At 35.3% G+C, this 25,312-nt stretch overlaps 1 protein-coding gene across 5 annotated transcripts in view; it reads left to right on the forward strand.

Moving 5' to 3' along the window:
* BRWD3 (bromodomain and WD repeat domain containing 3) overlaps positions 1 to 25,312 on the forward strand; it is a 230,668-nt gene that overhangs the window by 47,495 nt on the left and 157,861 nt on the right. For all 5 annotated transcript variants that reach the window (XM_053891463.1, XM_019429482.2, XM_019429484.2 and 2 more), the window contains exons 7-8: positions 20,091 to 20,251; positions 22,102 to 22,323. In XM_053891463.1, coding sequence (XP_053747438.1) covers positions 20,091 to 20,251; positions 22,102 to 22,323 — 383 coding nt within the window. The remainder of the gene's footprint in view (positions 1 to 20,090; positions 20,252 to 22,101; positions 22,324 to 25,312) is intronic.

A 25,312-nucleotide genomic window follows, 5' to 3' on the forward strand; every position in this document is an offset into this window, starting at 1 on the left:
CAGTTTATTGATAGAGTTTGAGAAGGATTGGTGTTATTTCTTTAAGTTTTGGTAGAATTTCCTTGTGATGCTGCCTGTCCTGAGGTTTTCTGTATTGGAATGTTTTTGACTACTGATTCAATCTCTTTACTAGTTATTGATCTGTTCAGATTTTCTATTTCTTCCTGATTCAGTCTTGTTAGGTTGTGTGTTTCTAGGAATTTATTCATTTTTTCTAGGCTATCCATTTCGTTGACATATAATGGATTGTAGTCTCTTATGATCCTATGTATTTCTGTAGTATCAGTTGTAATGTGTCCTCTTTTATTTATAATGTTATCTGAGGTCTTCTCTCTTTTTTATCTTAGTGCAGCAATTTTATCTTTTTGAAAATCCAGCTCTTAGTTTTTTGTTGATCTATTTTTTGTTTTGGCCTCTATTTCGTTTATTTCTTCTCTGATCTTTATTATTTCCTTCCTCCTGGTAACTTAATGCTTAATTTGTTCTTACTCTAGAACTTCCTTGAGGTGTAAAATTACATTTATTTGATATTATTATAATTTCCTAATTTAAGCATTTTTCAGCATAAGCCTTCCTCTCAGGACTGGTTTGGCAGCATCCCATAGGATTTGATATGTTGTGTTCCCATTTTCATTTGTTTCAAGAAATTTTTTATTTCCTTGTTTATTTTTTTGGTTTGACCCATTGATTGTTCAGAAGTATTTAGTTTCCACATTCATAGATTTTTCAGCTTCCTCTTGTTGTTGACTTCTACTTTAATACCATTGTGGTCTGAAAAAGATAGGGGGTATGATTTCAGTCTTCTAAAATTTGCTGTGACTTGTTTTGTGTCCTATTATAATATCTACTCTGTAGAGTGTTATGTGTGCACTTGGGAAGAATGTGTTATCCTGATGTTGTAAGAATGCTCTATCTATGTTTGTTAAATCTATTTGGTCTGGAGTATGTTTCAGTGTGGTTTCCTTGATTTTCTCTCTGGATGATGTATCATTGTTGAAAGTGGGTTGTTGAAGTCCCCCCGCCCCCGCCCCATATTGTCTGTCTATTGTCTGTTTCTATCTTCAGGTATGTTAGTATTTGTTTAATATATTTAGGTGCTCCTATGTTTGAAACGTGTATTTACAATTATTGTATCTTCTTTACGTATTGACCCCTTCATCATTATATAATGACCTTCCTTTGTCTCTTGCTACCATTTTTTGCTTGATGTCTATTTTGTCTGATATAAGTATGGGTATCCCCACTTAATATGGTTTACAGTTTGGTTTACAGTTGCCTTTCATCCATTTACTTTGACTCAATGTGTCCTTAGAATTGAAATGAACCTCCTGTATGCAGCATGTAGTTGGGTCTTGTGGTTTTATTCATCGAACCACTCTGTGCCTTTGATGAATTCAATCTCATTTACATTTAGGGTGATTATTGATATGTAAGATCTTACTAGTGCTCTTATTGTTTGCTTTGTGGTTGTTTTATGCCTCCATTGTTTCTTTTTCTCTGTTTCTGCCTACCTTTGTAAATCGTTGTTTTTCCATGGTGGTATGCTCTGATTCCTATTTTTAGCTTCATGAATCTATTCTAGATTTTTGCTTTGTGGTTACCATGAGGCTTGAGCATTTCTTGATAAAACAGTCTATTTTATCCTGACAGCAACTTAATCCTTGTTCTCCTGTAATATTTCCCACCCTTTTCTCCTCTGCTTTTCTATTTTTGATGTCACAGTTTACCTTTTTGTGCTGTGTGTTCATTAACAAATTATAGCAGCTAGAGTTATTTTTAATCTTTTTCCTTTAACCTTTATACTATAGTTAAGTCTTTAGCACACTATTCTAATACAGAATTACAGGTTTATTATGCTGTCAGTTTTTCACCTTTACCAGAATGTTACTTACTTTCATATATTTTCACATTATGTATTAGTGTCTTTTCATTTGCAGTGATGTGGATGGAGCTAGCAAGTATTATGCTAAGTGAAATAAGTCAGAGAACGAAAAATACCATATGATTTCACTCATAAATAGGTGATAGAGATTAAGGAGTGTACTTGTTATGATGTGCACCGAATGTTGTATTTAAATGTTGTATCACTAAATTGTACACCTGAAACTAATATTATACTATATGTTAATTAATTAGAATTTAAATTAAAAAAAACCATTTAGCTTGAAAAACTTCTTTCAGCATTTCTTGTAAGGTAAGTCTAGCTGAACTCTTTTAGCTTTTGTTTGTCTGGGAAAGCTTTTATTCTCTTCTGTATCTGGAGTATAACTTTGATAACTTTGCTTTGATGAAGTATTCTTGGCTGGCAGTTTTCATATTTCAACACTTTGAATATGACATTTTGTATTCTTCTGGCCTGTAGATTTTCTGCTGAGAAATATGGTAATTGCCTAATAGAGTGTCTTTGTAGGTTACTTACTTTTTTCCCCCTTGTTACCTATAGATTCTTTCTTTATCATTGATTTGTGATATTTTCATTATAATGTGTCTTGTAAAAAGTCTTTTTGCACCATATAACAGGGCGTTCTATTAGTTTCTTGAACTTGTATGTTTATGTCCTTTCCTAGAATTAGGAAGTTCTCAGCTATTATTGTTCAAGTAAACTCTGCTCCCTTTTCCCTCTCTTCTCCTTTTGGTACACCAATTATTTTGGTATTTGATTTTCTGATAAAATCTGATAGCTCTTGTAGAGTGTCTTCACTTTTAAATTCTTAAGTTTTCTCTCTTATTGGATTATTTCTATATTCCTATCCTCTAAATCACTTATTCTTTCTTCTGTTTGGTCTGACCTGTTTCCAATGCCCTTTATTGCATTCTTTATCTCATTCATTGAGTTCTGCAGCTTCAGAATTTGTTTTGTTCTTTTTCGTAATTACAAATTTTTGTTAAAGAATTCCTTCTCTTTATTAATTTTATTCCTGAGTTTATTGAATTGTGTTTCTGAGTTATCTTGTTTTTTTGTTGATTCTGTTCATACAGCTGTTTTGAATTCTTTATCAGCGAGATTGCAATATTCTGTGCCTTTGAGTTCAGTTGTTGTATTATCATTTTCTTTTTTTGATACTATATTTCCTTGATTTTCCATGGTGTTTGATGGTATGGCCTTATGCTTTCACAGGTGGGGTGTCAGATAATCCTTTTATTAAGGCTTTGTCTTCTTTGATTCTTTTTCTTTTTTTAATATTTATTTATTTTGTGAGAGAGCATGAATGGGGAAGGCAGAGAGAGAGGGAGAGAATCCCAAGCAGACTGCCCTGTCAGTGATGAGCCCTATATGGGGCTCGATCTCATGAACTGGGAAATCATGACCTGAACCAAAATCAAGAGTCAGACACTTGACCGACTGAGCCACTCAGATGCCCCCTTCTTTGATTCTTATAATTCAACAGCCTGGCTATTAGAATCCTTAATTTGTATTCCAGAATGTGGCATGGCACAGTAACTCGAGAGTATGGTTTTTCCTTTGGGAATTGGTTCTCTCAGGTGTGCTGGGAAGATGCACAAGGACCTGAGAGTGCAGTGTGGTATGGGCTTAGCATCTGGGAATTCAAGGGTGCCAACAGTTGGCTAGGAGAAGGATCCTCTAAGTGGAGCACTCCCAGAGATCTGTGGGTAGACCTGCTGATGTTCTGAAGCAAACAGCATGAAATTTGTGCTGTTGATGCTCTTTGATATTCTTATTAGCTTTTCCCCTATTCCGCTCCCCCACGCCCCCAGTCAAGGATGTCGGTCCTTCAAAATCTGGTTCGGTTGCAACCTGCACATTTTCATCAGCTGGGAAGTCACTTACCGCTTTTGATTTCTACCTATCTGTGAGAGTGGTTGCGGCTTTCCACCTCTTCTACTTGAGGGTGCTCCTGCAGCTGCCAGAATATCAGCACCTTGCAGTATCATCCAGGGAAGCAGTGCTCCTTTGGCAAGTTCGTCCATCTCCTTTGTTCAAATTAATCTCTATTCCATTCTGATAGCATGCCAGATTCTCCCTTTATGCAGGCTGGACCCCACAAATTCTCTATTGCCTGTGGGTATCCACTCACTTTTACACTCTCCAGGTTTCCTTTTATCCTATGATCACCATGAGTTGGGGTGGGACATTCTAGTCCAATCCCTTGGATTACAGCCACCATCAAAGCCCTGTATACCCACTTTTGGATGCATAGGTGGGTAGAAACTTCCTGATATTCTGGTGTGGTATGTAGAAACACGTTTATTCTGCTATGAATGTCTAATCAGTTAACAAAAATGGAGAGAAAAGTGTAACAATCTGACATGATACTGACGTCACTCCAATAAATGAACTTTATTTTTGTGTCTGTGTGTGTTTTAAATTAATTAATTAAATTAAAGTTAGTTAACATACAGTGTAGTGTTGTATTCATCACTTACATATAACACCCAGTGCTCATCCCAACAAGTGCTGTCTTTGATTCCCATCACCCATTTAACCCATCCCACTACCCACCTCCCCTTCAGCAACCCTCAGTTTGTTCTCTGTATTTAAGAGTCTCTTATGGTTTGCCTCCCTCTCTGATTTTATCTTATTTTTCCTTTCCTTCCCCTGTGTTCACCTGTTGTGTTTCTTAAATTCTAGCTATGAGTAAGACCGTATGATACTTGTCTTTCTCTAACTGACTTATTTCACTTAGCGTAACACACTGTGTCTAGTTCGATCCATGTTGTTGCAGATGTTAAGATTTCATTCTTTTTAATTGCTGAGTAGTATTTAATTGTATATATATACCACATCTTTATCCACTCATCGGTCGATGGACATTTGGGCTCTTTTCATAATTTGGCTATTGTTGATAGCACTGCTATAAACATTGGGGTACATGTGCCCCTTCTACTCAGCATTTTTGTATCCTTTGGATAAATAGTAGTACAATTGCGGGTCATAGGGTACTTTTATTGTTGTTTTGAGGAACCTCCATACTTTTTTCCGGAGTGGATGCAACAGTTTGCATTCCCACCAGCAGTTCAAAAGCGTTCCCCTTTCTCTGCATCCTTACCGACGTCTGTTGTTTCCAGAGTTGTTAATTTTAGCTCTTCTGACAGGTATGAGGTGGTATCTCATTGTGGTTTTGATTTGTATTTCTCTGATGATCAGTGATATTAAGCATCTTTTTCATGTGTCTGTTAGACATCCTGATGTCTGTTTTGGAAAAGTGTCTATTCATGTCTTCTGCCCATTTCTTAACTGGATTGTTTTTTGGGTGTCGAGTTTAACAAGTTCTTTATAGATTATGGATACCAACCGTTTATCCAATGTTATTTGCAGATACCTTCTCCCATTCCATCAGTTGCCTTTTAATTTTGTTGTTTCCTTCACTGTGCAGAAGCTTTTTATCTTGATGACATCCAGTGGTTCAGTTTTGCTTTTGTTTCCCTCACCTCTGGAGACATGTCTAGTAAGAAATTTCTGAGGCTGAGGTTAAAGAGGTTGCTGACTGTTTTCTCTTCTAGAATTTTGATGGTTTCCTGTCTCACATTGAGGTCTTTCATTAATTTTGAGTTTATTTTGTGTATGGTTTAAGAAAGTAGTCCAGTTTCATTCTTCTGCATGTTGCTGTCCAGTTTTTCCAACACCATTTGTTGATGAGACTGTCTTTTTTTCCAGGGGATATTCTTTCTTGCTTTGTCAAAGATTAGGTGACCATACATTTGTGGGTCCCTTTCTGGGTTTTCTGTTCTGTTCCTTTGATCTATGCATCTGTTTTTGTGCTAGTACCATACTGTCTTGATGATTACAGCTTTGTAATAGAGTTCGAAGTCTAGAATTGTGATGCCGCCATCTTTGGTTTTCTTTTTCAACATTGCCTTGGCTATTTGGGGACTTTTCTGGTTCCATACAAATTTTATAATTGTTTGTTCTATAGAGCTCTGTGGAGTATGCCAGTGTTAGTTTGATTGGGATTGCATTGAATATGTAGATTGCTTTGGGTAGTATCAACATTTTAACAATATTTTTTTTTTCAATCCATGATATGGGATGTTTTTCCATTTCTGGGCGTCTTTTTCAATTTTTTTCATAAGTTCTATCATTTTCAGTGTACAGATCTTTTACCTCTTTAGCTAGGTTTATTCCTTTGTATCTTATGGGTTTTGGTGCAGTTGTAAATTGGATCCATTCCTTGATTTCTCTTTCTGTTACTCCATTATTGGTGTATGGAAATGCAGCCAGTTTCCACCGGTTGATTTTTTATTCTGTGACTTTGCTGAAATCATGCATCAGTTTTAGCAGTTTCTTGGTGGAGTCTTTTGGGTTTTCCATGTAGATTATCGTGTCATCTGCGAAGAGTGAAAGTTTGAGTTCTCCTTTGCCAGTTTGGATGCCTTTTATTTCTTTTTGTTTTCTGTTTGCTGACACTAGGACTTCCGGGACTGTGTTGAACAACAGTGGTGATAGTCCACATCCCTTCTGTGTTCCTGACCTTAGGGGGAAAGTTCTCACTTTTTCCAATTTGAAGATGATGTTAGCTGTGGGCCTTTCAGGTATGGGCTTTATGTTGTTGAGGTATGTTCCTTCTCTCCCTTCTGTCTTGAAAGTTTTTATCAAGAAAGCATACTGTATTTTGTCAAATACTTTTTCTACATTGATTGAGAGGATCATATGGTTCTTATCCTTTATTTTATTAATGTGGTTTATCACACTGATTGATTTGTGATTATTGAACCAGCCCTGCAGCCCAGGAATAAATCCCACTTGATCATCATAAATAATTATTTTAATGTATTGTTGAATTTGATAGGTAGTATCTTGTTGAGGATTTTTACATCCAGGTTCTTCAGGGATTTTGGCCTTCACTTCTCCTTTTTATTGGGGTCTTTGGTTTTTGAATCAAGGTAATTCTGGATTCATAGAATGAGATTGGAAGCTTTCCTTCCATTTCTATTTTTTGGAACAGTATGAGAAAAGTAGTATTAATTCTTCTTTAAATGTCTGGTAGAGTTCCCCTGGGATGTCATCTGGCCCTGTAGTCCCGTTTGTTGGGAGATTTTTGATAGCTTTTTATTTAATTACTTTGCTAGTTATGGGCCTGTTGAAATTTTCTATTTCTTCCTGTTTCAGTTTTGGCAGTGTGTGAGTGTCTAGGAATTTGTCCATTGCTTCCAGATTGCCCAGTTTGTTGGCATATAATTTTTCATAGTATTGTGTTAAAATTGTTTGTAGTTCTGTGTTGTTTGGTATTCCTCCTATTTCATTCGTGATTTTACCTATTTGGGTCCTCTCCCTTTTGATAAGTCTGGGTAGGGGATTATCAATTTTGTTCATTCTTTAAAAGAACTAGCATTTAGTTTCATTGTTCTACTGTTTTTTATTGTTTTTTTTTTGTTGTTGTTTGTTTCTATATCATTTATTTATTCCTTCTTCTGCTGGTGTTAGGCTTTCTTTGCTCCTTTTTTCTAGCTCTTTTAGGTGTAAGGTTAAGTTGTGTATTTGCCACCTTTCTTTCTTCTTGAGATAGGCTTGAATTGCAATGTACTTTTCTCTCAGAATTGCCTTTGCTGCATCCCAAAGGGTTTGGACTGTCATGTTTTCATTTTCATTTGCTTACATGCATTTTTTATTTCTTCTTTAATTTCCTGGTTAGCCTATTCATTCTTTAGTAGGATGTTCTTTAGCTTCTATGTATTTGAGAGCTTTCCAAATTTTTTCTTGTTGTTGATTTCAAGATTTATAGTATTGTGATCTGAAAATATGCATGGTATCATCTCGATCTTTTTGTACCTGTTGAGGGCTGATTTGTGACCCAGTATGTGATCTATTTTGGATAGTGTTCCATGTGCACTGGAGAGGAATGTGTATTCTGCTGCTTTGGAATGAATGTTCTGAATATGTCTGTTAAGTCCATGTAGTCCAGTGTGTTATATGTCATTCAGAGCCATTGTTTCTTATTGAGTTTCTGCTTAGATGATCTGTCCATTGTTGTCAGTGGGATATTAAAGTCTCCTACTCTTATGGTATTATTATCAGTGAGTTTCTTTCTAATATTTTATTTATTTTTGATAGAGAAAGACACAGAGTACAAGCAGGGGAGGGGCAGAGAGTGAGGGAGACACGTAATCTGAAGCAGGCTCCAGGCTCTGAGCTGTCAGTACAGAGCCCGATGCAGGGCTCGAACTTGTGAATCGTGAGATTATGACCTGAGCTGAAGTTGGACGCTTAACCAACTGAGCCACTCAGGTGTCCCATCTTTCTGTTTGTTATTATTTGATGTATATATTTGGGGGTTCCAAGTTGGGGGCCTAAATATTTATAATTGTTAGATCTTGATGGATGGACCCCTTAATTATGATATAAGGCCCCTTTTCATCTCTTGTTAAGGTTTTTGTTTTAAAATCTAGTTTGTCTGTTATAAGTGTAGCCTCTCCGACTTTCTTTTGATTTCTGTTAGCATGATAGATGGTTCTCTATCCCCTCACTTTCAATCTGTAGATATTTTAAGGTCTAATATGAGTCTCTTATAGGCAGCATGTAGATGGATCTTTATTTTTTTTATTCATTCTGATATCTTGTGCCTTTTCATTGGAGCATTTAGTCCATTTACCTTCAGAGTGGTTATTGAAAGATATGTATTTAGTGCCATTACATTATATGTAGTGTTGGTGTTTCTGGTTATGTTCTCTGGTGCTTTGTTGTCTTTATCACTTTGATCTTCTTTTTTTTCCTGCACTCAGATAATCCCCCTTAATATTTCTTGCAGGGATGGTTATGTGGTGACAAACTCCTTTAGTTTTTGTTTGGGAAACTCTTTATCTTTCCTTCTATTCTTAATGACAACCTTGCTGGATAAATAATTCTTGGCTGCATATGTTTCCCATTCAGCATATGGAATATTTCCTGCCACTCCTTTCTGGCCTGCCAAGTTTCAGTGGACAGGTGTGCTGCTAACCTTATGTGTCTACCCTTGTAGGTTAAGGACCTTTTGTCCCTAGCTACTTTCAGACTTCTCTCTTTATCTTCATGTTTTACAAGTTTTACTGTGATATATCATGGTGTTTACCTGTTTTTGTTGATTTTGAGGGTAGTTTTCTGTGCTCCTTGGACTTGAATGCTTGTTTGCTTCCCCAGATCAGGGAAGTTCTCATCTATAATTTGTTCAAATAAACCTTCTTCCCCTTTTTCAAGCTCTTCTTCTTCTGGGCCTCCTTTGATACAGATATTGTTTTGTTTCATGGAATCACTTAGTTCCCCAAGCCTCCCATTATGATCTAATAATTTCCTGTCCCTATTTATTTCACCTTCATTGTTTTACAAATTTTATCTTCTATATCACCTATACGCTTCTTTGCTTCTTCAGTCCTCGTTGTCACTGTTTCCAGTTTGTTTTTCATCTCAGTTATAGTATTTTTAAATTCATTCTGACTAGTTCTGAGGTCTTTCATCTCTGCAGCAGGATATCTCTGGTGTCTTCTATGCTTTTTTTTCAAGCCCACCTAGTAGTCTTATGATTGTTGTTTTAAATTATTGTTCAGATATATCGCTTATATCTATTTTGAGCAAGTCCCTGGCTGTGATCTCTTCTTGACCCTTCTTTTGGGAAGAATTCCTTCATTTTGTCATTTTGAGTAAGTTTTTGTTGTTTGCATGTTTTAAAAGCTTTTTGTGTTTCCATCACCTGAGTGTACTGCTATATCAAAAAGGGGTCATGCACTGTCTAGGTCCTGGCCTTTCAGGAAGTGTTTCTGATGTATGCTTTGTGCACTCTGCTGTTGCATTTTGGCTTCTCTTTCTCACTGGTTAGTCCTCTGCAGAGCTTATCCTTGCTTGCAGTGGTGGTGTGTTTGGACCTTTAACTAAGTGTGCTTTGATTTGTTTGTTAAGGTAATCCTGGAAAAAAAGGAGTTGGGAAAAGCCTGATCCTAATAAAAAGAGAAAAGAAAAGGGAACAAAATCCCCCCAGAGAATCAAAAAACTCTAGGATGATTCCAATGAAAATGAAAAGAAAAATAAGAGAAAAAAAGAAGAAAAGAAAAAAGAGAAGGAAAAAGAAAAGAATAAAAATGACTGATTCAAAAAAAAATGAGAAAAGGAAATGAAAAAGCCAAGAAGAAACTATGAGCCTGATTACAAATGAAAAAAGAAGAAAGTAAACGAGTAAAAAGAACTGCAGGTGTTGTTTTGAAGCATTTGATTTTCAGTGCTCTTGGTACATGGGGGGTGCTGGGTGTGCTGGTCTTTTGAGAGAGAGAAGTCCACTGTGTTGGCTCAGAGTCATTCTTGTGCCAGGAAACAGACAGTTGCCAGGCATGGGATGGTGGGGTTTGGTGTAAGTGTGTCTGCCTCCCCTGGAGGCCTCTGTGTTGCTTTCTGAAGTCCCACCTTGGTTTTGGGAGAAAATGGAGCTACCCAAATCTCTTGTCCCCGGACATGGGGGACAGCCCACACTGTTCAGGCAGCTCTCAAAGAATAGCAAGGGCAGTCAGCTCACCCTGTGCCAAACCCTGTGTGTTTTTTCTTTGGCGCTTGGCTGGGATTCTTAAAGGACTTGGCACCATTCAGATTGGTCTTGTCCTCTGGAATAGAGCCTTTCCACCCTGCTGATGAAAGGCCTTTGGGTGGCACCTTCAGGGTCCTTTTTCCTTGGGGAGGCAGTAAACCCTCTTCCAAACAATCTCCAGGAAGTGAATGTTCTCTCCCAATGTGTCTTGGAGATCTCTACACCACCCTGTGCACTCTGTGGTCAGCTCCCTCCTCCCCAGAAGCGCATGCCACAGCTCCACTCTGGAGATTGTCATGCACTTCTACAACCTCAGAGTTTGAGCTCCAAATGCTGTTTGAAAGAAAAAAAAAACTGGGACACTCAGTAATTCTCGCTCCCCAGTCCATGGTCTAGAGAGGCTTTCATCTTGTGCTAACTCAGTGCTGAACTTTCTCAACCCCTCTTTCTTTCTCTTTTGTCTTTCCACGGAAAGAGTTGTCTCCCCTCTGCCACACTGTCTCCCCCAATTCACTCCCATGCACATTGCACCTGCCAAGCTGTCTCCCTCCAACTGTGGAGATCCTTCTGCCACACTGCAGATCTATTTCTTGGGTGTTCCAAGTGATCTGACCTCAATATGTTTGAGGGACGAGGAAAGCCCAGGGTCCTCCTACTTTTCTTCCATCTTAATTCCTCTCACTCCCTTAATGCATTTTAAATTTGGATTTTGCTATTGATAGTTGTGTTCTAGCAATAAAGCACGTGTAAAATGAGATTCTATAAGAAACACTCATTATATTTCTAAAATGGAATCATTTTTGAATAGATTATGTGATAAAATAGATCGTTTGAAATAATTTAGAAATCTAAGTAAAATTTCCTTTATGAAGTATATAAAATATAAAACCTTAAATTTAGTATAAAATAAATATTTTATACTTTATTACTACTTTTCCACTTTCTCAGATTTTAAATTATTTATTACTTTACAATTTGTCCTACTTGTTATATAATTCTTTCAGTATGTTTCAGCATAGGCTTCCTGATCTTTTTTGGTCTAATGTTCTGTTTTTCATGTATGGAGTTGATAGAAGAGAATGTGGTTTGAGTTGTTTTTCACTGAAGGTATGCATTTGCAGTGATCCTTCTATTTCTTCTTGCTTACTGACCTAGGTGTTTTGATATGATTGACTGAATTTAGGATAAGAGACTCTTTTCTCTTGTTATCTTGTGTTCTTGACCATTGTAGGAAAAAGCCCATGTACTCACAAAGTTTTCTTAGTATAACAACCCTGTAATAAATCCTTGATTTTCATTTATTGTTATTAAATGTTCTTGTTATTGTGTCCTGTATTGCTTTTTAGGGTTTTTCATTACCATTTAATATGTGAGATTCTAGTACAAAGCTTTTAAGTCAAGATAATATAAATAGTATATTTTGTACCACATGCAACAAATGTTCTAAAATGGACACGCTCAGGATTTTAACAAGTTTTTGGCATTTTTTTTTCCTTTAAAATCACAGGATGGATATCGAATGGGGAGAACAATGAAGTATTGATTAACATAAGAAGCACGTCCTTATAATTAGTTCAGGATGCCGCAGAATTAGGATGGCAAAGCTGTTACTGAGGAATACATGAAAAAAGTCATTCTGGTTCAAACTCTATTAATTTGGGTTATAACATTCCATATTATAATTGTGAAAGAAATAGAATTTGAATATGTGAAATGATGTTTTAATATCCAATATACTAGAATATCATATACTTCAAATTATGACATTTTACTGTGCTTTTTTCAAAGAACATTCAGTATTCTTAATTTCTAAAGGCACAAGATTTAATTTTTTTTAATGTTTATTTATTATTGAGAGACAGAGGGAGACAGAGCATGAGCAGGGGAGGGGCAGAGGGAGAGGGAGACACAGAATCCGAAGCAGGCCTCAGGCTCTGAGCTGTCAGCACAGAGCCCAATGAGGGGCTCAAACTCACAAACTGCGAGATCATGACCTGAGCCGAAGTCAGACGCTTAACCAACTGAGCCACCCAGGCGCCCCCCTAAAGGCACAAGATTTAAGGCACAGTGATAGCTATTTTATTTTTTATTTACATTTTATATTTTAGTTTTATTTTCTTATTTTTTAAAGTCTTTTTAAAATTTTATTTGCTTTGAGAGAGACAGAGACAGCATTTAAAATATTAGAAAAAATGACCAATTTCAGAAGAACCTTTATATGAATTTTATTTGGTTTTAATTAATTCTTTAATATGTTGTTGATAAAATTTGAGGCTTATGTGATGACTGTGACCTCATATTCTCTCCCTTTTACTGTTCACTGGCACTTCTAATTGATGTTCAGGAAGCTTAATTTTTATTTTTGTTAGGGACACTCATAAAAATACCCAGTTTTAAAAAAAATATATGATGAAATACAGTGGCTATAACATAAGGAAAAGATCCACAAAGGAGGAAGTGACCAGTAATTCACAAGAGAAAACATTAGGTTGGGTAGAATATTTATAAATATTACTTACAATGAAACAAAGTGAACTAGAAACTTTTACATCAAGAGATACAAACTTGAAATGGTATAAATGTGGCTATACTGTGAGAAACAATGAGTACAGGTAAAAATAGTGATAAACAGATAAGGAATTATACTATAGACCTGACAATATTGATGATGCTTTCCTACTGGAGAAGTAAAGAAGCAGGATACCTAGATCAGACTAATCCTTGATGTCTGCCAATCCCACCACTTCCATTATAGCTATTATATTGAGCCTAAATTTAAAATCACTATTTTTTATATAGAAAATAGTCAATTATCAACAATTTCTTTCAGTTCAACCTATATAGGATTACTTCAAAACACCTTTAAAGTCCCAATTAGCATTTAGAGAAAGAATCTATAAATTTATCAAAAGGGAATAGATGGTATGCATTGATAGGTAAAATGTAAGAGCTGGGGATAACCATATTTTCCATTATCAAAGAGAGTGATCTCTAAAGTGTAACAAGCATGGTTAAAGAAAAGAAAACCCAAGATATATGAGTACCTATCTGCTTTAAGAAGCCTAAATGAATTAAATCCTGGTATACTGAAATAATTTTCCCTGGCAGGTATTTGCTTGAAATCAGAGTGGACAGGAGAAATGGAAATGACACAATGGACAAATATATCAAAGGGGAAAAAATGATACATTCTAGGAATTATAGATTGGTGAATTTAACCCTAGGCAAAATTTTAGACAAGTTATTGAACAAGTGGTTTGTGTACTCTTAGAAAAGAAAGAGGTGATCACTAGGAACTTAATGCTTATTAAAAAAGAATGTCAGGGGCGCCTGGGTGGCTCAGTCGGTTAAGTGGCCGACTTCGGCTCAGGTCATGATCTCACGGTCCGTGAGTTCGAGCCCCGCGTCGGGCTCTGTGCTGACACCTCAGAGCTTGGAGCCTGTTTCAGATTCTGTGTCTCCCTCTCTCTGACCCTCCCCCGTTCATGCTCTGTCTCTCTCTGTCTCAAAAATAAATAAACGTTAAAAAAAAAATGTAAAAAAAAAAAAAAAAAAGAATGTCAAACTAGCTTTATTTCCTCTTTAACCAAAAGATGTATAAAGCAGCTGTTTTAGAAAACTGAGGTAGTCTTTGCAATCCTAAATTGCATTCATAGAAATGTGGTTGGAAATAATCCACTCTGTGCTGATTAAACCACTGGAATATTTTGCAGAATTCTTGTTATTTTAAGAGGCTGAGACATTGATGAACTAGAGACATCATAGAAAAAAGCAACCACAGTAGTGTTTAGGGTGAAAGAGTGTTTTTCTATAGGGGATGATAGGAAAGAGAGGTGTTTGTAAACTATGGCTGTGAGTAATGTAGAAGGAACCTCATATATTGAGAGAAGATTTAAGGCACAAGTGATAGCTAATTTCTTTTTTTTTTTAAGTTTTTTTAAAAATTTTATTTATTTTGAGAGAGACAGCATGAGCAGGGGATGGGGAGAGAGAGAGAGAGAGAGAGAGAGAGAGAGAGAGAGAGAGAGAGAATCCCAAACAGGCTGCACACTGTCAGTGCAGAGCCCGATGTGGAGCTCAAACCCACGAACCATGAGATCATGACCGGAGCTGAAACCAAGAGTCAAATGCTTAACTGACTGAGCCACCCAGGCACCCCAAGTAACAGCTATTTAAAAATATTTCATGGGTTACCATGTGACAAAGGGATTTGACTGTTTCTTTTTTTTTTTTTTCCCAGTGTAGCTCCCAAGGGCAGAGGCTGTATGATTGTAGAAGTTACAGGTAAAGAGATTGAGTTCAATTAAAGGTAGAGTCTCCCCAAAATTAGAGTAGCTTAACATATGAATTGGCCATTATATTAAGAAATAATAATCTTCTCTTTACCAGAAGTGTTTAGGCAGAGACTAAATGGCCATCTGCCAGATAATGTTATAGAAAAGATAATTTTGGGAGGAGAGAGATTGGACTAGAATTAGTAGTTCCCAAACTTGACATAGTATCAGCATCACTTGTAGAGCTTATTAGAAAAATACATTTCTAAAGCTGTATATATTTTTAATATATATTATATATTATAATATATAATATATTATACATTATAAATTTAATAATTTAGATAATTTTCCTCATTAAAGTATCTTATTCACTCATGAAATTGGGCAAATGAATGATGAAAGCTTTGTTCAGTGGAATGTAAATTCCATGAGGATGAGGATCTTGTTTGATTTGTTTATAAGGTGTATTTCCAGTGTCTGTCATAGTGCTTAGCTCATAGTAGGTGGTCAACAAACATAGGTTTTAATGAAAAAACAATTATTCCATTAATAGCTGTTCACTGATCTCTATGACTTAATAAATTTATAAAATACAGTTTTATCCTGTTTTTACTTGAATCTTCAAGCATTTTGCTCTGTCACTGAGTTAGTTCATATATCTTATCTCTTGGTAGAGAACATTTAGATGTCTATCTTACAAAATTTTAAAGAAAAAAACAAACATGATGGATTCTGAATAGATTGTTTTATATTTAAATACATTTTATACATACACACATTTGACTAATTTATCTACTAGTTGAGTTTGTCAATACAAAGAAATGTGGCATCAAAGATTTTTGTCTGAAAAGGATGCTTCTTAAAATATTTCAAGACAAAGGTGGCATGTTCACATCACTGCTCAAGAGAAAATACTCTATAGTTGATTGTTGGAACCTGACCATAACTATGCCAGGTCCCTAGATAGAAAGGAGTTACAACTATAGCATAGGGTATTACTTCTCTAAAGTTGCCAAATCCTTAACAACTGTTGATGGAAAAGCAGGAATTTTGTTCTGACTAAAATTACGTTGATTGCTCGCCCAGTTTCAACTATTGTTTTTGCCATTTCACTTTTGTGACTATATGGAGCTAAATTCCTTAGTAAATAGAGGCTGAAATAACATAACTTAACCTTTATAGTGTTTTTGAAAACTTAAGTAAGTAATTAATCAAGGTAATTAGTTGTAGATACTAAAACTTATTTACATGCCTTTGAAGTACTATAGATTTTAGAAGGCTTAATAGTGAGAATGCAATAATGGCATTCTAGTGGATATTTTGGCATAGGATTGTGGGAACTTTTTATTTATTTGTAGGTTTCTCATGAATACCTCATTTTACTTTAAGGTGAAAGAAATTTAAATTGTTCATCTTCCAACTTGTATTATACTTAAAATAGAAAAATAATTCACTCAAGTAGTACATTTGATAGAGACATTCAGATACATCACAGTGATAATTGTGTTTGTGTATGTGTGTCTATTTTATTGTCACTTTTGAGAAAAAGAATAATGACTTTGAGTATTTTCCTCCCTTAAAAGAGCTATGTAACATTTGTGCTAGAAGAGTGAGATCTACTTCTTCCTGGTAGAATACTCAAGGGTTGGTCAAAAGTGAACTCAATTGTATCTTTATAGTCAGGTATCAGCTATTAACAATTGACAAAAATGTTCCTGATAAAGTACTCTGTAAATAGATAAGAAAAGCAAAAAGCAGTAATACTGAAAAATAGTGGCTAAATGGACAATGCATGCAAGAGTGTTGACAGGACTCCTTAATGTATAGAGCCTAGGGCCTGTTGATATCAAATGACTGAAAAAAAGGTATGAATGTTACCATTTCAGGTGCTAGGTGAAAAAACAAAAAATCCCTGAGATCGGAAAGAAGGAATATTTGATGCTGCTTCTGTCAGATATTCAACGTACCTTATATTAGAATTTTTTTGAATAGGTATTAGTGATAACTAAGAAGAACCTAATAGAAAAATTGTATTTAATACAAAAATGTATTGTTAAGTGAAATTTAAAAAAAATTGCCTATACTTTGATTACAAAGCAGTTGGTTCCATTTCTCTTGTTTCTTCTTAGTCTTTATTATATATGTATGCATTTTTTCTATAATTTAAATCATAGTATACTTGCAAGGTTGTATTTTATGTTTTTTGCTTTGTAGTTACTAAGTTTTTCCACAGTGCTATAATACTTGTATTTTAATTAATTCCTATAGAATAGTCCATCACATATTCTGTAACTTAATTTACCATTCCCCTGTTGTTGGACTTAGGTTATTTATCATTCTTTGGTATTATAAAAGCATTTTGTACATGTAACCCTTTTTTGCTAAACAGTTATGTCACTAGAATAGATTCTCAGGGGTTGAGCAGTGGGTGTGTATATTCTCATGCCTCTTGAAGTATATTGCCAAAATTATTTTCCAAATGGATCATGTCACTTTATGGTGCATCTAGAAATGTACGTGTACACCAGTTTCAGGTAGTAATTGCTGGCATTAAGTTTTAGAATTTTTAAAATGCTAATTTATTAGGTATACTATTGTATTTCATCATTCTCATTTAAATTTCTTTTGATAGTTGGCAAAATAGTTAAATGTTTTTGTGACTTCCTTTATTTGTATTTCCTATATTGTGACTTATCTGTTAATTTTCTTTATCCACTAATCTATTAGATCTTAGTGGTGTTCTTATAGATGGTTAGATTAATATGTGTTTTAAAATATTAAGATTATGTCATATTTGTTGCAAATATTTTCCGTTTTTCTTTTTAATGAATTATTAGTTTTCTTTGTAAAGGAGTCTTAAAAAGTAAAAGCTAATTTGTATACACTATAAAAATGCATGAAGTTTTTAGTCATTGTTCCTGATTTAACAGTTTTGGCCTGAGAGTATTAATGGGGTCTCTTTGGGGTGAAGAATATTGGGCACCTGGGTGACTGAGTTGGTTGAGCTTCTCCTGAGTCATGATCTCCTGAGTTTTGAGTCGCAAATCGGGCTCCCTGCTGTCAACACAGAGTTTGCTTCCGATCCTCTGTCCCCCTCTCTCTGCCCCTTCCCCACTTGCGCTCTCCCAAAAAATAAATAAATATCTAAAAAAAATATTTTGTTTATATGCTTAGTTGTGTTCCTTTGGCCTTCGAAAAAATCAGATATTTGTTAGATGAATGACTGGATTTCTGGTAGCTATTACCTCTCTCTGTCATTGATTATTTGTTTTCTTTATGTCTCTGCTTTTCTTCTCAGAGTTGCTCTTCTGATTATTTTTCTTCCTATTGATGTTGTTTTTTGTTTTTATCCTTTAAGCAGTGGTTTCTAACTGGGGGCAGTTTTTTTTTTTTTTTTTTTTTTTTTTTTTTTTTTTTTAGTTTTTGTTTATTACCATCAGGAGACGTTTGGCAATGTCTGGAGATATTTTTCCTTGTCACGGCTCCATGGTGGTTTTTATGAACATCTAGTGGGTAGAGTCCAGGGATGCTGCTAAATACTCTTCAGTAAACAGCCCCGTACACTGAAGAGTTATCAGGCCCAAAGTGCCATTATTTCTAAGGCTGAGAAACCCTGCCTTAAGTAACACAACTTTTCTTCTATCTACTTGCAAAGTATGGATAGAAAAAAGCAAAGCAGAAGTGATGATTGATTGTTTCAGGGAACTAAGAGCAGTAAGAAATGTTTGACTGGAGAAGGAAGATTACTAAGTCCCAAAGTTATGGTGTCTTTTCTTTCCACCTTAGAGTTGTGAAAATTTCTAGAGGTTGGGATGGGGAGCAGCTGCCAAAAAGAAATCCTCTTAGCTGGTAGTGTTGCTTACAAGTTTTCTACCATTATTTACTTAACATATCACAGTGTTATATAAATACTCAGATCTTTATTATGTTCTTATGGTTTACATTCAAAGTTTCATTGGTTTTGCTATTCATCATTCGTTTTTTTGTCATTTTGTCAGTTTAAAATGGCCAGCAGATCTACCTTTGCCTAAGAAAACACTCCATTGCTCTTTAAGACTGGGATACGGAAAAGTTTCATTTTGTGTGTGTGTGTGTGGGGGGGGGGGTGGTGGCATGGTTCTAACTGTATTAATCTAGCTACAAATCCATTCTTGCCTTAATTTTGCCTTGGCTTCAAAATTAAGCTATTATCATTTGTACTATATTATTTATGCACTAGGGTGAAATGTCACCTTGCCTCAATGTGGCTTTCCACTTATGAAGATCTAATGATTTGATTAAAATATAATGTTTGGGATGTTAAATATTTTCAGTGCATAAGGGAATACTGGAGGAATTTCACAGAGCAAGTGGGTGCTTGTAAATCCTTACATGGAGGTTAAGATCTCCATTTTAGGTAAGTGAGAAGAATCTAGGTGGCATTGGAGGAGAATTGGACAGATCTATGCTTTCTTCTGTCTGTTTTTTAAGAAAATAAATAATAAGGCAAACAAAAAGCCAGGTGTAAGTTGACCTTATAGGAGATGCAGTTTCAAAAATTCATTGGTAACTAGTGGGAGAGCCTAAAAGTGGAGAACCTATAGAGAAACCTAGGAAAGATTGTTTGTTACTGAAAACTTAATGTGTTATCATAGCTTCCTTTCTTTTTTCACTGTATAAATCTATTACTCTTGAAATTTTAGAGACAGCTTCATATGGAGTGAATGGATTTGAGGAGGTAGGACAGGAGTTCATAAAATTCTCTATGTAATTAAAAAAAAATTAATGTTTTTATTTATTTTTGAGACAGAGAGAAACAGAACATGAGCAGGGGAAAGGCAGAGACAGAGGGAGACACAGAATCAGAAGCAGGCTCCAGGCTCTGAGCTGTCAGCACAGAGCCTGATGCGGGGCTCGAACTCATGGACTGTGAGATCATGACCTGAGCTGAAGTCGGATGCTTAACCGACTGAGCCACCCAGGCGCCCCCCCTATGTAATTTTTAAGGTGTATTTTACTTAACCAAATATAGTCTTTATTATAAAATTCCTTCATGTTATAGTAAGATTTACCCATATACTTAGAGTGACAGTATCTTTGACTGTAGTTTACCAAGAAAGGCAAAACAAGAATGTACCTGGGAAATGAGAGTAAGGCAAACAGAAAATCAGACTTGTGGGATTTAAAAGAAGAGTATTCTTAGTGCTTTGTGTTAGTAAACTTGAGTTCATAAAATCATGAAATGTGTAATGGAATTTAGACTTCTCACAGGGTAAAATGGCTGTGGTGTATATACCCTGTTTTACCTCATCTTAATTTTTATGATTTAACTTCATGATGTAGGTTTCGCTTTTAGATTTTAAGAAGGAGTCTCCTATTTTATGTTTTTCAGTGAATATCACCTCTGCCAGGCAATTAACTGGATGCAGTCGCTTCAGCCATATTTTCCCTTCATCTGCTTACCAGCACATTAAGATGCATAAGAGAATTCTGGGGCACTTGTCATCTGTCTACTGTGTAGCATTTGACCGAAGTGGGAGAAGAATTTTTACAGTGAGTTTAAAATTTATGATACTATAGCATAATAGAGATTTACAACAATTAAAGGTAGGCTTCATGGCACTGAATTATACTTGTAAGCAATTCATCCTTCTTAGACACATGAATGCAGGAAAAGATGAATAGAAATTGAAAGTCTTTTCTCATTCTATTTAAATGAGTAAACTATAATGTCCTCTATGTTTTGGGAAATGTAATTAAAAACAACGAAATCTTAAGGCCTTATATACATAGAGATGGTTAATTTATGTGAAACAATTTTATCTACTCAGTTTCATTTCCTTTCATTTTAGCAAACATTTATTAAAATGCATTTTCCATTTGTCACTTAGTGTAATTGGTGTCCATTCTGCTTAATTAAAATGATTACACCATTCATATAGTTGAATAATTGTACTACACAGTAGCCAAGATTAGTTATTGTGTATATCTTTCTTTTGTTTTAGTACTAATTATTTTTTAAATAGTTTTTTTAAGCTTTTATTTAAATTCCAGTTAGTTAACATACAGTGTAATACTAGTTTTGGGTTCGACACTTCCATATAATACATGGCGCTCATCACCGCAAGTGTTCTCCTTAATTCCCATCACCTATTTTACCTATTCCCCCAACTGACCTTCCCTCTATTAATCATCAGTTTGTTCTCCATAGTTGAGTCTGTTTCTTGTTTTGCCTCCCTCTCTCTTTTTTACCCTTTATTCATTTGTTCTGTTTCTTAAATTCCACGTATGAGTGAAATCATATGGTATTTGTCTTTCTCTGACTTCTATCACTTAGCATTTTATTAACCAGATCATATTGTGTGTTTTTGAGTACAAAATTTTAGCACGCTAATATTTCTAAGAAAGGGTTTAGTGTCATTGCTTTAGTACTAAGTTAACATAGAAGTGGAGTTAGTGGCATAATTTTCTTTTTAAATTTCTATGATATAGTAAATGAAGTAGTTTGCATTTGAGAAATTATGACTCCTTGGAGTTCATTAAAGACTCTTCCATTGACATTTCATAACTCCAAATGCATCGTTTAAGTATTTGGATGTTGATGATCATGATGAGAATGACAATTGCCATCTTTCTATAAACATAATTACTAAATAGCTTATTTACCACATTAGATTAGAATTGATTTTAGTATTTTTAAAGCTCTTTTGAAATTCTCAGTAGGAAGTGCAACATAATATTTTCAGCAGAGATTGTTAACAAAGACTCATATTTACTAAGAAATGCATGTAGACTGGGGCGCCTGGGTGGCTCAGTCGGTTAAGCGTCCGACTTTGACTCAGGTCACGATCTCGCGGTCTGTGAGTTTGAGCCCCGCGTCGGGCTCTGGGCTGATGGCTCAGAGCCTGGAGCCTGCTTCCGATTCTGTGTCTCCCTCTCTCTCTGCCCCTCCCCCGTTCATGCTCTGTCTCTCTCTGTCTCAAAAATAAATAAAGGTTAAAAAAAGAGAAATGCATGTAGACTTAAATTTTTAAGTATCTATAGAAAAAAATATTCAATTATGATAAAAGGCCATCAGGTATAAGGAAAGAAATAATGCAGATACATTTAATGCCAAATCACTTAAAAGTGAGTTAAAAATATTTTGAGTTAAGATTGGTAGTTTTGAGGAGTTCTTCACAAATGCCATTGTCAGTTTGGACAGTGCTTTGTCATTGCCATCATTTGGACATCAGTTCTATTTCTTACTGGATCCATATTATATGGACAAAAAGATTAGAAAGTGAAGGCTCAGAAGTAATTTAATAAAAATCCTGCCTTTGTCATTTGGCTTTTTTTTCTGGGGTGGGGGATTGCAAATTTTCTCTACATTGTAAATCTTCTGTCCTTTTGTATTACTATAGGGTTCAGATGACTGTTTGGTGAAAATTTGGGCAACAGATGATGGACGTCTCCTTGCTACACTTCGAGGGCACTCTGCTGAAATTTCTGACATGGCTGTTAACTATGAAAACACTCTTATTGCTGCAGGCAGCTGTGATAAGGTTGTAAGGGTGTGGTGTCTTCGAACTTGTGCACCAGTTGCAGTCCTTCAGGGACATTCAGCTTCTATTACTTCCATACAGGTAAGAAAAATGAAAAGATATCTCTAATATATATAATGAGGGTAGGAATTCTCTCAGTTTTTGTTATATTGTGTGGATATTTATAAAGAATAGCAACAGAAAAATATTGATCTCTAAGAGCTTTGTCCCTACTCTGCTCTGGTATTTTTTTAAAGTTCCTGTTTTATATAAATTTATTCCCTTCAGAGATAATTAAAACCTCATTGAAAAGATTTTTCAAATGCAGTGTAAAACATCTTATTTATCTCACTAGTATTTGTGAAGAAGGGAGAAGACTTATAAATGCCATAAGGAAGCAACACTAATACCTGTTAGGTTATAAACAGGTTCTAACTTGAATATTGGCATACTTTGTGTTAATATTTAATGCAAGATGTTTGTCAGTCGGATTGTGTGTGTGTGTTTGTGTATGTGTGTGTGGTTTGATGTTAAAGAAATTTTATTCTTAGTTACAGTGATTTCTTATTTCAACTTGATATTTGACATAAGATACATTGACTTCTTTTAAATTCTTATTCATAGAGCATTTTTACTAAATGTTGGTAGTGAAAGTCCTGGATAGCCCCCAAAAAACTTTTATTTAAGAAAACTAAGCTGAATTTGTCCTCTTCTTTGTGTTGAAAGCAAAATAGAGGAATCCCTCTGAAACTGTGTTTTACACTTTGGTCAAGGAAGGAGACCACTTTTGTGGATGAGATAATTAACTCCCATTTACTTTTCCTTGTTCTTTAGTCACTAAAAAGTATGTCAGTCAATTTTTGTGTGTTATTTAAATAAAATATCACCTGTTTATGAGGAGCTAGCAAGAATTAGGTTTAATGTATATTGGATTTTAAAAATTGTATATCAAACTTTTAATCAGTTGAAATTATTTTATGTCTTTTGTTTTAGGAGTTTATTAGTTACTTGTGTTCCTACCATCGTATCTGCCGGATTATTTCTGGAATTCAGAAATACTCTCATATAATGAAAAAAAAAATGGCCACTGATATTGAAAAATGTTTTGATACTCCTTGGCTTCCTCATAGGTTGATTTTCTGATTTCTATCTCACTTTGTTTACATGTAGGAGCTCCCTAAAGATTGATGGATCTCTATCACATTCTTTCCTTTAGTGATCTCATTAAGTCTCGTAGTTTTGGATTTCATCTGTAGGCTGATGATTTTCAAACTTATATTTTCATCTTGGGACCTTTCTCTTAGTTCCATACTTGTATATTCAGCTACCCATTTTGTATCATCACATGATTTCATGAATCTCAAACTCAGCATACTCAAAATTGAACTTCTATTTTCCTTTCTTAAATATGCTTTTCCTAAAACTTTTTTCAACTAAACAAATGGCTATTTTATCCTTCCAATTGCTCAGAGTAGTCATCCCTGACTTTTTTTGGTCTCTTTTATATCTCATATCTAACTTGCTAGCATATAATTTTGGCTCTACCCTCAGAATAAATCCAGAATCTGACAAATTATCATGATCTTTATCATTTCTATTACGTTTCAAATAGTTATCATCTATGACCCAGATTATTGAAGCACATTTCCAACTGATCTTCCTGCTTCTACCCTTCCCTCTTTCTTGCCCCAGTCTAACCTCTGCCATAGCAGGCTGTGTGATTTTAAAATGGAAGTTAAATCACGTCACTGGTACTCAGAACCCTCAGTAGTTCCAAACTCAGTGTTAAAGTTGAAGTCTTTACAATTACCCATATTGTAAGGCCTACATTCTCAGCCCCTTGCTCTCTTTGACCTCATCTTCTACTAGTTTTCTGTTCTCATTCTGCTTTAGCTGCTGCTATGCACTCTGCTTTGTTAGACCACTCTGCCTCCAATTCTGCCTTTGCTCTGTTTCATGTCTCTGGAACGGAATGGTCTTCCTTAGATAGTCACATGGCTTATTCCTTCACTTTCTTTGCACTTTGTGTAAATTTCTCTTTCTCAGGGACTTTCTCTGACCACTTTACCACTCTAAAATTGTAAATTGTTCCCTGAACCAGCACTCTTTATCTCCCCTTAATTTTATTTTTTTCCATAGTAATCAGTACCATTTAGTGTGAATTCTATATACTATACTCTTTGCTAATTGACTGTCTCCATTAACATCATGGTGTATTTTCCTTTCAGATTTTTTTTAAACAAAACAGATATAAAATGATATGATGTTAATAGAGGTTGCCTCTGGGTGGTGGGATTATTTAAAAAAAATCTTATGTCTTTATTTTATTTTGAAAGACAGACAGAATGCAAGCAGGGGGAGGGGCAGAGAAAGGGAGACACAGAATCCGAAGCAGGCTCCAGGCTCTGAGCTGTCAGCACAGAGCCCAGTGCGGAGCTCAAACTCAGACTGTGCGATCATGACCTGAGCTGAAGTCAGACGCTTAACCGACTGAGCCACCCAGGTGCCCCTGGGTGGTGGGATTATGAGTAGCTTTTATTGTTTCTCTATATTTACTAAATTTACTTTAATAATGATGTATTAATTTATATTCAGAAGTGTACATATCTTATTTGTATAATCTCTAACATGATTTATTATTTAAAAACAATCCAATTAGGGAACATTAATAGGCCAGATCCACCTTTGTGATTGATGAATGTATTTAAATATAATGGTGATAATAAAAGTTTTAGTGTTTTTTTCAAACTTAATACAATTATACTCTTTTATATTTACTTGTCTTATTTGCATATATCAGAGATCAGCAAATTCATGGATCTGATAGTAAATATTTTAGGTTTTGCAGACTGTGTGGTCTCTGTCATACCTACTTAACTCTGCAGGCCAAAAGCAGCTATAGGCAGTGTAAGGTGACTTTGTCCAATAAAGCTTTATTTACAGTAACAGGCAGCAAGTTGGATTTGGCATGTGTGTTGTAATTTGCAGACTCCTGCTGTAAATTGTGGATTAAGTTTTCAATTGCAAGTTTCTTTATCTCAGAAAGGAAAATATAGGCATGATACCTGAGTACTGGTTCTTTACTGTATAT

The sequence above is a fragment of the Panthera pardus genome, unplaced genomic scaffold (assembly GCF_024362965.1).
Source record: "Panthera pardus isolate Hobbes unplaced genomic scaffold, ASM2436296v1 HiC_scaffold_27, whole genome shotgun sequence".
Taxonomy (NCBI): Eukaryota; Metazoa; Chordata; class Mammalia; order Carnivora; family Felidae; genus Panthera; species Panthera pardus.